Here is a 13272-nt window from a genome sequence, read left to right on the forward strand (position 1 = left end):
ATATCTAGTCTTTGGGTCCTTTTCCTCCTGACCTCCCTGCCTCCTGTTTTCCTGGCAGTAGAGAGAGGACCGCACCTGGGTCCTGGTGCTTGCTGGGTGGGTGTTCTTCTGTCTGACCACACCCCAGCCCACCTTTTTAAAAACAATTTATTTTTTTTAGACATTGATGGACCTTTATTTTGTTCATTTATTTCTATGTGGTGCTGAGAATCGAACCCAGTGCCCCACACGTGCCAGGCAGGTGCTCTGCCCCTGAGCCCCAGCCAGCTCTGCCAGCCCAACTTTTAACTAGTTCTTTCCTCCCTTCCTCAATTTTCTTGTCTAATATGATGGACTTATTATTCCTGAAGAACTCTGAAGGACTTTGCTTGGGTTAGCTGTTATTCATCTTTCAGTCTCCTTTGGGCTGGGCGGGTTCCTTAATCTAAAGGACTTGTTTAAGGTGGAATCAGCCTGGCATGTTGGTGGCGCAGGTGGCCCTTGTGCTTAGCCTGGAGACATCATCTCATCTTTAGGTGCTGTTTTCCTCTATGGGATATGTCAACATGCCCGTGTTAGGACAGCTTGTTTTAGGTCCCTCCCTTTAGTATTAGGGTTTTCCCCTCTAGTGCCAGGGACTGAAGCCGGGGTGTTTTACCACTGAGCCACATCCTGAGCTATTTTTATTTGAAAAAAGAATTTTTTTAGTTGTAGATGGACACAGTATCTTTACTTTATTTATTTTTATGTGGTGCTGAGGATCGAACCCAGTGCCTCACATGTGCTAGGCAAGTGCTCTTCCACGGAGCCACAACCCCAGCCCTTTATTTTTTATTTGAGACAGGGTCTCGCTCAGTTGCCCAGTCTGGCCTTGAACTTGAGACCTCCTGCCTCAGCCTCCTGAGTGCTGGGATCAGAGGTATGTGTCACCACCCTGGCATATTGTAGCTTTTTTCTTGTTGCACATGAGCACTGCTTTGATGTTTATTCCTAGTTATAGTGTGTGTTTTTGTTTATTTTGTGAATGAGAATTTTTTTTGCCATTATATTTTCTTTAAAGGTGATAAATAGGCATTGATTTCCACATAAAAACAAGTAAAATAAAGGTATTGTGTCCATCTACAACTAAAAAACAAGTTAAAAAAAAAAAAAAACAGCCCTTTCTTGTCTATTTTTAACAATTGTTTCCCGAGAGTAGCACAGTGGTGATAGCGGGCGGCTGAGGGGCGAGTGGTGTGCACGCACTGCAGTGTGCAGTGGCTGCCTTGGCCAGGAGAGAGCCTGTGGGACAACGTGGAGACCACTTCTCTTGCTGTCATGGTCGAGCCTCTGGGCACGACAGGCAGCTGTCACAGTACTGGCCAGGCCTGAGCCTTGGTGGCCGTCTGGGGCCCTGTGGCAGGGAGCACTCGAGGCCCATCTGTATGGCAGGACTTGTCTGCCCTGGTGTACTAGCTGTGGGTGGCTGCCATGTGTGTGCCAGCGCAGACCCCGAGTCAGACAGGACTGAGTGTGGCCCCCCCCTCTGCCATTCCTGGCTGTCTCATTCCCGTGAGGTCCCGTGTCCTCTTTGCGCTCCATTTTCTGTCCTTTCTAATGGGGAAGCTAAGGACTGTGGCCTGGAAACCTCATGAGGGTGAGTGGCTTCCTGTATGTGAAGTGCCCGCAGAGTGACAGTGACAGGCTCATCAGACTGCTCAGTGGAGCTGGTCATTGTCTCCACCCTCCCTTCAGCGTTCTGTAGGGTGTGGGCAAGCGGTCCTCCTGGGGTGCGATGCAGGTGGAGGGGCACCCTTCACACCCGGCCTTCCCTGCCGCTGCCTCTGCTCTTCGGCTTCACTTGGCTTTTTCTCCTCCTCTTTCTTCTTTCACCTCCACAGAGAGGGCCCGTGACTGCCCTGCTGCTCAACCCCCAGATGAGCAGCCTGTGAGGCAGGTCTGTCATCAGGGAATGGCGGTGGCATAAAGGACGTGTGCACACAGGCATGCCACGTGGCCACGTCCGCTGTGCTTCCTCCCACTGGATTAGCAGGCAGCGCTGGCCTGCAGGTCTCCCGCACGGGGGTGCTGACGGTCTCCTGAGCAGTCTCTCTCCTGACTTCGTGAGTGCTTTCTTCTTGGGTGTCTGATTTTTGACCCAGGAAGTTCTCTAGTGGGAGAGCTGAGATGGAGTCGTTCTGCTGAGATGCTGGTCCTTGTCTTTTGTGGCGGGAGGAACCGTAGACAGACAACATGAAGCCTTCTGCCTTTCTATAGTTGGAGGGACCCCGAGGCTCAGAGAGGTCGCCCATCTTAGACAGTCACACAGGGGCATAATTTGGACAAGAAGCTTAGGTCATCGGATGCACACAGATGACAAGGTGGTGGTTTGGTGGGGTGGGCGGACACCTGCTTGCCTGGGTCCTGGTGTCTGGCAGAGTCATTAGTGCTCCCCGTCATCACTTGTCCTTGCAGCCTCTCCATGGCTGCTCTCTCCCTGTAGACATTTCTGGTCAGCAAGGGTTCTGGACCCAACATGCTCCGCAGGGCTGTCCTTCTGGCTTGCTGAGGCTTTGAGAGCAGAAGCAGTCACAGAAGCCCCTTCTTGCTGGAGTTTGCCCCCCAGGTCAGCTCAGGCCAGACCTGAGCAGAGTGAGGGTGGCAGTGTGTGGGCCTGGGCCCCTCCAGTCCCTGGCCCGGCCCTTCCACTTGGGTCTGCCCAGGTGGTCTGAGTTCAGGTCTTGCCTCCCCAGTCACTTGCTTCATGACTGTGGGCTTTACTTTTTTTGGTCTCATTTTCTTTATTAATTTATTAATGAATCGGGGTAATACTTATTTTAGGGGTTTAGTTTTGGAATTGAGTGAGACAGCTCCCTCATTTATTTCTGAGATGTAACTGTTCTGTGCTAGGAGCTTGGTAGGTAGGTCGAGGGACTCAGCAGTGAGCCTGGACACAGGCCTGCTTCTCAGAGCTCATGCTCCAAGAGAACGTCCGTATACATCTAGGTATGTAGCAAGTTTTCAGGAACTGTGCCCATTGCTTTTGATACTTGGGATTGAACCAGGATCACTTTATCACTGAGCCACATCCCCAGCAAGTCCCTGTCTCAATTTTTTTTTTTTTTTTTTAAATTTTGAGACAGAGTCTTGCTTAAATTGCTTAGGACCTCACTAACTTGCTGAGGCTGTCCCTGAACTTCCTCTTGCCTCAGCCTCCCTAGCTACTGGGATTACAGGCCTGGCCACCACACCCAGCATTTCCACATTTTTTATTGGCCCATTATAGTTGTAAACAATGATAGGATTTGTTGTTGCACATTTCTTTGTGATATAATTTAAAATATGTAAATTTAACCAAAAGTATGTGGAAAAAACATCAAGTTGACACTTTTTTTCTCACTTATATAGAAACGATTTCAGAGTTTTGAAGGAAAAGTATTCATTTTATTTCAACAGAATCAAATTCCTCCATTAATTCTCTGTGGTATTGTTAAGTGGTGTACACAGTTGGTAGAGTTTTGAGTTCAGGCGTGGTCTTAGGTAAGTTTACGTAGTCCATTTTCCTGATCATCCTCGATAACTGCCTGTAGTGTGTCACAGGTTCTGTGTGAGTCACGGGCGTGGAGAAGGGGAGAGTGATGACGTGGCTTTTCTTGCTCCATAGTTAAAAATCATGTCCCACCTCACATGTGATCTTAGTGAGAGGACGACTGGCTCCCTCTCGCTCTCTGAGCTTGGCAAGTGGGCAGGCTGTGTTTTAGGAGCAGTCCTACCTTGCCAGGCCCACTCAGGTCCACAGTGCCCGAATGCTTTGATTGCCGTGTTAGCGCCTCTGCTAAAAGAATATTAGTGTGTTATCCCTGCCCCTCTCAGGTCCTCCTAAGTACTAATCCACATGGGCTTCACCTCTACAAACTTTGCTTCAATTTTAAGAAAAATTTCCCCAATTCCATCAATTGGAAATTACTCCAACTGGGCTAACTAGCAATGATGCTCAAAAAGTACACTAGTCAAGTCCAAGCCAGGGGGCCCATCTGAGAACCCTGAAGCTTTGCTGGTCTCAAGTGCTTCAGGTAAGGCATCCTCAACCTGTATTGTGAAGTTTTGTAAAATATTAAGCTAATGTTGTTGTATTATTTTAATGAATACCAGTGTATTTACAGGGCAACTGTATGTTCACCCAGTCCCATGAACCTCTCTTGTCCTTATGTAGGATATACTTTCTGAGAACCTTGGTGTGGCGGGGGCGAGGTGGTTGCAGGATTCGTGTGCTCAGGACGTGCAGTGTTGTGAAATGGCAGAAACTTGTTTTTTGACTGAGGTGCCTCCTTTATACCCTACAGTACAAGAATGCTGGAGTGATTGAATTGGAAGCCTGTGTCAAAGCTGTACGTGTCCTGGCAATTCAGAAGAGGAGCATGGAAGCTTCGGAATTTCTGCAGAATGCAGTGTATATTAATCTTCGACAGGTGAGTCTGTTCCGCCTCTAGGAATTGGTACAGTGCTCATGGAGTCTCTCTCGTGACCCAACCTGTTTCTCTGTGCTGGAATGCACCATGGCTTGGAAAGAACTATGGAATTGTAGTTTGGTAGCCAAATGAATGTAGTTATTCATAGATTTTACTTCTTTCTTTTATGGTATTTTACTTTAAAAAGTCAGAACTTGGACTGGGGTTGTAGCTCAGTGATTGAGTGCTTGCCTTGAATGCGTGAGGCACTGGGTTCAATCCTCAGCACCACATAAAAAAATGAATAAATAAAATGAAGATATTGTATCATCTGTATCTAAAAAATATATATATATATATAAAAAGTCAGAACTTGCTGTCCCTCTGAGTTTTTCTGATTGGAGAAGCAACTTGGCCTCCATCAGCCTTGTGCTTGCATGTGCTTCAAGGCTCTTGCCTTGACTTGATCTCTTGTGAAGTGCTTGCCATTTGTAACCATCCTGGGTGTCAGGTTTATAAGATGAAGTTCATGGAGATACTTTTTTATATTTTTCCTTTTGCCCAGCATGCACTCCCCAAATGTTAGTGAAGTCTGAATCTGTATAGGTTTAACAAAACCAAGTCATTAAAGCATGTGGTCATAGACTGATAATGCCAGTCCCCAGACTGATAGTCTGAGGAGGATCTTGGGTAGTCAGCTGGTCTGAGTTGGCTCTTACAAGGAAAGCCAAGGGGAACTGAGACTCCAGAGTGTAGCACATGGTAAGGGTCAGTGATGACCCTGAGAGGGTCAGGGTAACCCCTGGTTTCTGCACACGCTGGTCAGGCTGGGCTTTGAGAAGGACAAACTGCACGAGGTGTGAGGGCCCATGAGGTGCAGCTTTGGGCATAAGAAAGACTGAGGTGAGTAGGTCTGGGGCCTAGGTGAGAGGGGGCGAGGAGGAGGGGAGGGGAAAGAGACTTTAAAGTCATTTTTTACTTGAACACATAAAAAAATATGACTCATAACAAGACGCTCATCTAATTCAACATATTGGTGCTTTGCCATGCTGAATGCAGAGATCATTAAGTGTTTCAATGGAAAGTAAAAGCTTAAGTAGAAATGAAATAACAGGGTTAACCAGCATCTTAGAGTTGATGAGTGTCCATGACTTGATCCTCTGTGTGTATACAGCCAGTCTGTGAACAAGGAGATGTTTTAACATAATGGTCAAGCATATGGACTCCAGACACAGACTGCTGGGCTTGACTGTGCCTTTGCTCCCCGGGGCATGACATTCAGCCTCTCTGCGCCTTAGATCCCTCTCTGCAAAGCACATCTGTTGCCCCTCAGGCCCCTCGTTGCAGCTCATTTCCTAGATGAGACACTGAGAGTGAGGCTACAGAGTGGGGTGTGGAGGGGCAACTGTCAGCCCCACACCAGAGGAAGAGACCAGAACAGAGAGAGCCAGTGACCTGAGGACAGACAGACAGCCTTTTGCATAAGGAAGTAAGCACCAGGTGGACCGGGGCCAGGGAGGAGGTCGGGGTCTGTGCAGCTTGGTATTGTTAGGAAAGGCTGGAGAGGCTGTGGTCTTGGCTTGCCTTCAAGTTTTCAGTAAAGGTGGGCAGGGGCAGCAAGTGGAGGCTGCCCAGGGTGAGGCTGGCAGCCCTCAGTGGTGCTGGGGTGAAGAGCCACGGTGTGGATTTTGTGAGCATTTAGCTCCATTCTTGGGTGGGTCGTGCAGGGTTCAGCGCTGTGCCAGGCCATAGATTCAGGTATGATGAGGGTGTCGTCCTTGCCCTGAGACCTGGTGGTCTTGATCGCCCGTGCACGGCACCCACAGTCCTGGTGAGGGGGGTGCCGACACAGACCTGGGGTATGAGGCTGGGCTCCCCTGCAGATGTGCACTCAGGCGAGGGAAGGGGGCTGGCCACGGGGGATTCCAGTGCACAGCTGGAGGCTGGAACAACTGTGTGGGGGGTAGTGAGGCTGGGAGGGGCCACGAGGGTGGGTGAGCTCCTGGTGGGGAGCATGTGTAAGGGTGAGGCTTGCTGGGTCTCATCAGCAAGGCCAGAGAAGGTGCTGGGGAATGTGCTGGCTCAGGAGCAGGCACTCAGGCCAGGGCTCAGACCCTGCCTTTGCCTCCTCGGGGCTGTGTGACCTCAAGCAGAGTCACTCAGCGTCCTAACCCTCAGCTCCCCATCTGTGATGTGATATGCCGCCAGCTCACATGGGAGCAGGAGGAACAGGTTAGCGACTCAGGGTTCTGTGCTGTTTGGTGCCCACCCTGGGGAGGGACTGTGGTGTTCAAGTGTTAACAGGCTTCAGAGCCACCTGGTGTTTTGAAACAGAACCCAGGGGCTGGAGCTGTGGAGTGGCAGCCATTCCACAGGGCAGGGGGCTCTGGGCCCCTGGACTCAGCCGCTCCAGCACAGGTTCGCCTCTGAAGGCGTGCACGCCTGTGCCCATAGCTGCTACAGGTACCTTTGCAAATTAATCTGGAAACTTTGGGTTTGCTGTGAAACTGTTTTTACAGGTGGGCAGATAAATACACATATTTTACAAAATACCACGTTTTCACTTAACATGTGAGGGCATTGGCTGCCATTCTCATGGCGCTGCCTTCAGTGTTGCTTGGTTCTCCTGCAGAGCACTAGAGGTCAGCAGAGCCTCACTGGAAGGGCCGCCGCCGCTCCCTGCTGTGGCGCGGTGCCAGTGTGGGCGCTCGGCCGTCTGCATCCTCCCCAGTGCGCCTCTGTGCTCTGGGTGACTCATCTCTGTGTTTGTTTGCCAGGCGAGCAGGCAGCAAGACGAGGAGTTCTGGTGGTTTTGTGATCACAGTGAAGGGAAGGGCTGGTGGTTTTTCTGAAACAGAACAAGCCTTTGGTTCTTGATCCAGTGTGTTCATTGTAGCATGGATGAGTTGTGTCTATTCCTGGGGAATGATTGTCAAATGTGGAAATTTTGGAAGGAGCCAAGACCTGGTTATTGCAGGTTCCTCCTATCCTCAGAGGCCCCGAACTGGTATATGCTGCTTTTGGATTGAGTGGGTTGACAATGGTCTCTTTACAGAAGTCAGGGCAGGACACCTCTGTTTTGTGTGCAGGGTCTTGGATTGGTCTGCTTTTTCTTTAGTTGTTAAGGCAAGTGGTTTATGATAATTATCTAACACTGACAAATGGCAGCAACTGTGCACAAATTGCATTAGACATGAGGATTCTACAGGCAGATGGGGAGGTAGAGATGAGAGAGAAGGAACTCAGGTTTCAGCCTCCTAGATTTAGGTTTAAACCACTCTTTTGTCACTGTGAGACCTGGAATTGTTATGTAACCTCTCTTGGCCTGTTTCCAAACCTGTGAAATGGGAACGATAATAATAATCTCTTCTAGACATGCCAGTTTCAAGTGCTACAGTGACGCGTGCCTAGGGTGACCCCCTGTTGGGCACGTGCTGAGGCTGAGTAGGCATGTCTGCCTCCTTGATGGGTGCCCAAGGAGGAAAGGCAGCTCATGTAGGTTGAGGGCCCATCACAGTCACTTCACGAGGCTGTGCAGGTGGCTATTTAACTGTTTAAATCCCGTGTCCCGGGGCAGTCATCTCTGTTGGAGAGGAGGCACCTCAGGTCATGAAAGGTGCCAAGGCTCATCTAAGGTCAGACTGTGTGAGAGGTGAGCACACCTGCTCTTTCCTTCGCCTGCTGGGCACATAGCAGGCCATCTGGAGGCACTGTGTCACTGCCTCCTGCCCTTGAATGTTCAGCAGAGCAAACTGGTCCTACACCAATGGAGCTTGAAGTCGAGGGGGAAACAGGTATTGACAGATAAGCAGAGAAGGATAAAATTCTGCTGCACAGATCTGCAGCATTTTTTGGTTGGGGCTGCTCCAGTGGTTTTAACCCTAGGAAAATAAATTTTGTTACTACGAAAATAAGACAAAAGGCAAAGCCTCTGCTCAAGACCGGGTTAACTGAGACTCCTGGCAGTACTTACTGTTAACAAGCTCACTGGCAGTACTCGCTACTCACTGAGTAACCAGCCCATTGCAGGCACCTGGCCAGTGCTGTACAGATAGTGGACAACTTTGCTAAGTAGTTTTTTGTACCCAACTTTAGAGAGAGAGAAATCAAGGTCGGGGACCCAGATTATATGACGAATTTCACCAGTGCTGATAAATCTAGTTTGCCATGCTCGTAAAGTCCAAGTACCACTGGGTGCTGGTGCATTCCTGTACTCGCAGCAACTTGGGAGGCTGAGACAGAAGGGTTGCAAATTCAAAGCCAGCCTCAGCAACTTAAAGAGACTCTGAGCAACTTAAGAAGACCCTGTCTCAAAATAAAAAGGACTGGGGATATGGCTCAGTGGTTAAGTACCTTTGGGTTCAATCCCTGGTCTCCACCACCGCCCCCCCCCCCCAAAAAAAAAAAAAAAAAAGAAAAAAAAAGGAAAGGAAAAAAAATTCAAGCTCCTGTGCTGCATTATGTAACTTTCCCTGAACAACCCAACAACCCAAGTGACTAAAATTAATTAACTTACAGTAAGGAATTGTTTGGAAAACTAACAAGGGGCTGGGGATGCGGCTCAAGCGGTAGCGCCTCGCCTGTGCATGCGTGCGGCCCGGGTTCGATCCTCAGCACCACATACCAACAAAGATGTTGTGTCCGCCGAAAACAAATAAATATTAAAAAAACAAACAAACAAACCAACAAAAAACTAAGAAAACTCCAACCTTACCAGTTGTAGGAAGGTGCTCTGGCTGCCTGCAGAGCTGGGATGATTCTGAGTCGTTTGAGAACTTTTTGTGACACTATTGACCAAGGCCTGCCACCTCTTGGCCCTTGGTTGATTTGTCTTCAGAGTCATTCGAGTTCTACGCAGGCTGCTCTGTTCAGATGTAAGGACAGCCTCTTCAGTGTTTGACGCTGTCCCTTAGTGAAGCTGTTGCTAAGGAAACCTGCAAGAACCTGGTGGATGCAGGCGTCCATCGTGATCATAACCCCAGAACTTTGTGTCAGTTTAAGCTCAGAATTGGAGGTCTGGCAGTCTGGAAAAGGTTCTTTCAGAAAAAAGGGAAGTGTAAGAAAGCAGCTTAGGTGAGGCTGCCACACAGCCGCAGCCTGCTTGGCTTCCTGAGGTGGCTCATGGGGAATTCCTGTTCTTACGAAGAAACCCTTGGGTGCGGAGGGAGGAAAGGCAAGTTTCTCACTGGAGAAGGCACTGAGTTGAACAAGTGTCAGGGATATGGTTGTCACCTTGTTTTTAGGAGAGGGGAGTCTCGTGGGAAACAGGTGTAGAAACAGCTCACTCTCAGTGAGATGTCAAAGTTGCAGAGTAATGAGCAGTCAGTGCCCGGTGAGGCCTGGCTCCCCTTTGGATGGACCCTCGTACCCAGCCCTTCACACGCTGCAGGTCTCTGTTTGCAGCCCAATACAGTGATGAAAGAGGAGAGGACTGGTGTCAGAAGAAAGCCAGAGGCTGGAAGGGTTGTTGGAAATGAAGCTCAGGGATGACAGTGGTGCCTCAGAATCTCCCGCCCGGGGACACGCCAGCAGTTGGTAGATGTCTAGCTCACGGGCATTGTGGATCCTGTAGCCCATTGAGTTTTTCTCTTTTCTTTAGGTGTTAGGAACTTTAGGTCCTAATCCATAAAATAATAGGGATTAATAATTACACCTGCTTCATGACAAGTGTTTTTTGTAATTAAACCCTGGTCTCATTCAACTCTAATTCTTATTTTGTTTTCACCCTGATTTTTATCTCTGTTGTTATTATTGTTAAAATGTGTATGTGTAACAATTGATTTTAGATCTTTTTATAGAATGAGGCAGAATGTAAATAAATGCATGAAGAGTATATCATAGACTCTTACTGTTCTCAGAGATTCTGAGCTATTTACCTTAGGAGTTGATCTGAGTATTAAAGCAATACATCTTGATAGGAAAGTTTGGTAATGCACGCAGATTCTAGAACAGGGATTGCGTCTTACTTGTCTTTATAAATAATCACTGTGCCAAGCACAATGCTTGTCAGATGCTAGGCGTTTATTAAAGTCTGTTGGGTGCATGAAGTGCAGCCTGGCACTGACGCACGGTTCATCCTGCTGCTGTGGGGAACGCGGGTGCTGCTCCTCCGAGTAGCGGTGACAGCAGTGGCTGCGGGTGGATGTGCAAGGGGGAGATTCACACCATTTCTGCATTTAACCCTTAGGACCCTCCTGCGAGGAATCATTTTTATTTCACATTCATTAATGTATTTGTATTTGGAAAGGCTTCACCCAGCTCCTGCACGAGTGTCACCGTGAGCCCCCACCTGCCCACTCCTCCAGAACAGCACTGGCTCTTCTGTGTCTGTCTTCCACACTCTGCACGGTGTCGGCAGGTGCATTCTGTCGCAGTGCATGTCAGGTACCATGGTCTGTTCACCCAGTCATCAATTAGTGGTCACTGGGTTCTTCATGATACCTTTTGGGTATTATGAATAATGTTGCTGTGAACATTCATGTACAAAACATGTTTTCAGTCCTGCTGGCATACTCTTGGGAGTGTGATTGCTGGCCCATATAACTCAAGTATTACTTTTTTTTTTAGTGCTGGGAATTCAACGCAAGGGCACTTTACCACTGAGCTACAACTCCAGCCCTTTTTGTTTACTATTTTGAGACAGGGTCTCGCCAGGTTGCTTAGGTCCTCACTAAGTTGCTGAGGCTGGTCTTGAACTTGTGGTCCTCCTGTCTCAGTCTCCCGAGCCCCTGGGATTACAGGTGTGCACCACCACACCCAGCTGGCTTCTTATTTTGCACGTGGGTGTTCATTTGTTCCAACACCATGTGTTGAAAAGACTGTTCTTCTCCATTGGATGGTCTTGGCATGCTGTGGAAAATTAGTTGATCATGAGTATAAGTTCCTCCCCTCCCACTCTTAATTCTCTTCCACTGATCTGTATATCTGTACTTATGCTAATTCTGCATTGCCTTGGTTATAGCTTTGTAGTAAGTTTTTAAGTTGGGAAATAAGTCTTCTCCAATATTATTCTCCTTTTTCAAGACTGCTTTGGCTATTTTGGGACCCTTTGCACTTTCAAATAGGATCAGTTTAGCAGTTCTTTCGAGAAGCCAGAAGGGTTTTGACAGGGATTTCATTGAATCTGTAATCAATATGGGGTTTTTCCATCTTAACAATATAGTCTTCAAATCCCATGAACATGGGATGTCTATAATAAAAAGCCATTGAATCTTGCTTTTTTTCCCAGTAAGGAGACACATTTAGCCTTTTATAACTTGCTACAACTTAAAATGCTAGTTTTTTTTTTTGTTTTAATTGATTGTATTTTACTTTGGCCATTTCCTAATAAGAGAGAGGTCTTATTGTCATACTTAGTGTTCTAGGAATTGCAGATTCACCCAGAGGATATGGACTTGATTCACATTGTAGATTCTCTTCTCTTCTTGCTTCCTACCTTCTTAATTTTGTTTGCCCATTCAAAGCTCTATTCTAGTTGTGGCCTTACTTTAAAAAAATGTTTATGCAGATTTAATTCTAATATTGAATCTTTTATAAAACAAACAATATCTGGGGACAAATGATTTATCTTAGTATTTTTCTGTGTTTGTTTCATATTAAATATACTTGTGACTGATATTAATTTTCTGAGGGAAGGATTGAAGTTAGCCAAATAACAGAATAGGACCTTTGTGCACTTGTCCATTTGCAGAAACACGCAACAGCCATGCACTTTCTGAAACACCTTCACAAGAGCCAGGGCACCAGGCAATGGGCACAACTGCACTTGAGTGTAGCACAGAACTAAGAAAAGGTGCATTGACGAGGGAAGGAAGGGTGGTCCATACCCTGGGGTTACCCTTCTTCTGGGCCTGGGTAGGCCCCGTGGAGCGGGGCACTCTCTGCATGGGGAGGTAGATTGAAGCAAGCCTGGGACTTTACCTTAGATCCAGACCCAGCCTGCCTGGTAAAACCCAGATGCTCGCTTGGCACCTGCAAACTGAGCAATTTTTTTTAAATTAAAAATATTATTTGTTAGTAGTCAAAGAAAAGAAAATCTCTAAATAATACATCAGTGTGGAAAATATCTAATGGTTTCTGTTTTGGGCAATATGGTGATCCCAAAACTCTCAGCACAAGTTCCATAAAAACACTGATTAAGAAATAATTTTTTTTCCTCTTTCAAAATGCAGACCTAATTCTTAAGAAAGAAAGGGGAAGTCCTCAGAGGCCAAAAACAGCCCAAAAGCAAGAATTCTGAAAGTGAGTCCCAGAAGCCAGAGCGTGACCATTCCAGCTTGTGTGGGAGGAATGGGGCCTGAACTTGGAGTTGAATGGCAGACCCATACTTAAAGTTGAGATCCCCCAAAGGATGCATGATTAATGAAAGAATACACTCCCCAGAGCAAGAAAACAAGGAAACTCTTTGTCCTGTTGGAAGGGGAGACATCCCAGTGGGAATTAGTTTAGAGTTGTCCTGGCACGAGCTCAAGTGCAGACTGGCAGGGTATGGAAGGGGAGGTGGGCTCTGGATGAGCAGTCAGCCTGAGAGGCCACAGGAGCCCCACACCCTTCCCACTGCTCCTCCAGGGCTCCACTTGAAGCTCTTGAAGGGAGCCTTGGTTACGACTCCTCTGCTGACTGAGGGTGTGCCAGGAGTCAGGACTCCCCCTGTCTGGAGAGGCAGGTCTGCCGTGCTCCGTGCCGGTAGGAACAGTGGCTGCCCAGAGGCAGGCAGGACATTCTAGCTGTGTACATTCCCATTCAGTTGGCCAGTTTCAGGCTCCATGAGTTGTCATGGGAGGGAATAGATTTTATGGAGGATGGACTTAAAGAGACTTAGGCCAATATGGAAAGAGAGTGTGGAGAAACTCTGTGATCACGTTTG

At 47.8% G+C, this 13272-nt stretch overlaps 1 protein-coding gene across 3 annotated transcripts in view; it reads left to right on the forward strand.

The window, feature by feature from the left end:
- The window catches only part of Trappc9 (trafficking protein particle complex subunit 9), a 499910-nt gene that overhangs the window by 35822 nt on the left and 450816 nt on the right, over window positions 1-13272 (forward strand). For all 3 annotated transcript variants that reach the window (XM_058580865.1, XM_058580867.1, XM_058580866.1), the window contains one exon: window positions 4302-4427. In XM_058580865.1, the coding sequence (XP_058436848.1) occupies window positions 4302-4427 (126 nt within the window). The remainder of the gene's footprint in view (window positions 1-4301; window positions 4428-13272) is intronic.

This window comes from Marmota monax, unplaced genomic scaffold (genome assembly GCF_021218885.2).
Source record: "Marmota monax isolate L192 unplaced genomic scaffold, Marmota_monax_Labrador192_F-V1.1 WCK01_AAM20220418_F8-fsc00073, whole genome shotgun sequence".
Lineage (NCBI taxonomy): Eukaryota > Metazoa > Chordata > Mammalia > Rodentia > Sciuridae > Marmota > Marmota monax.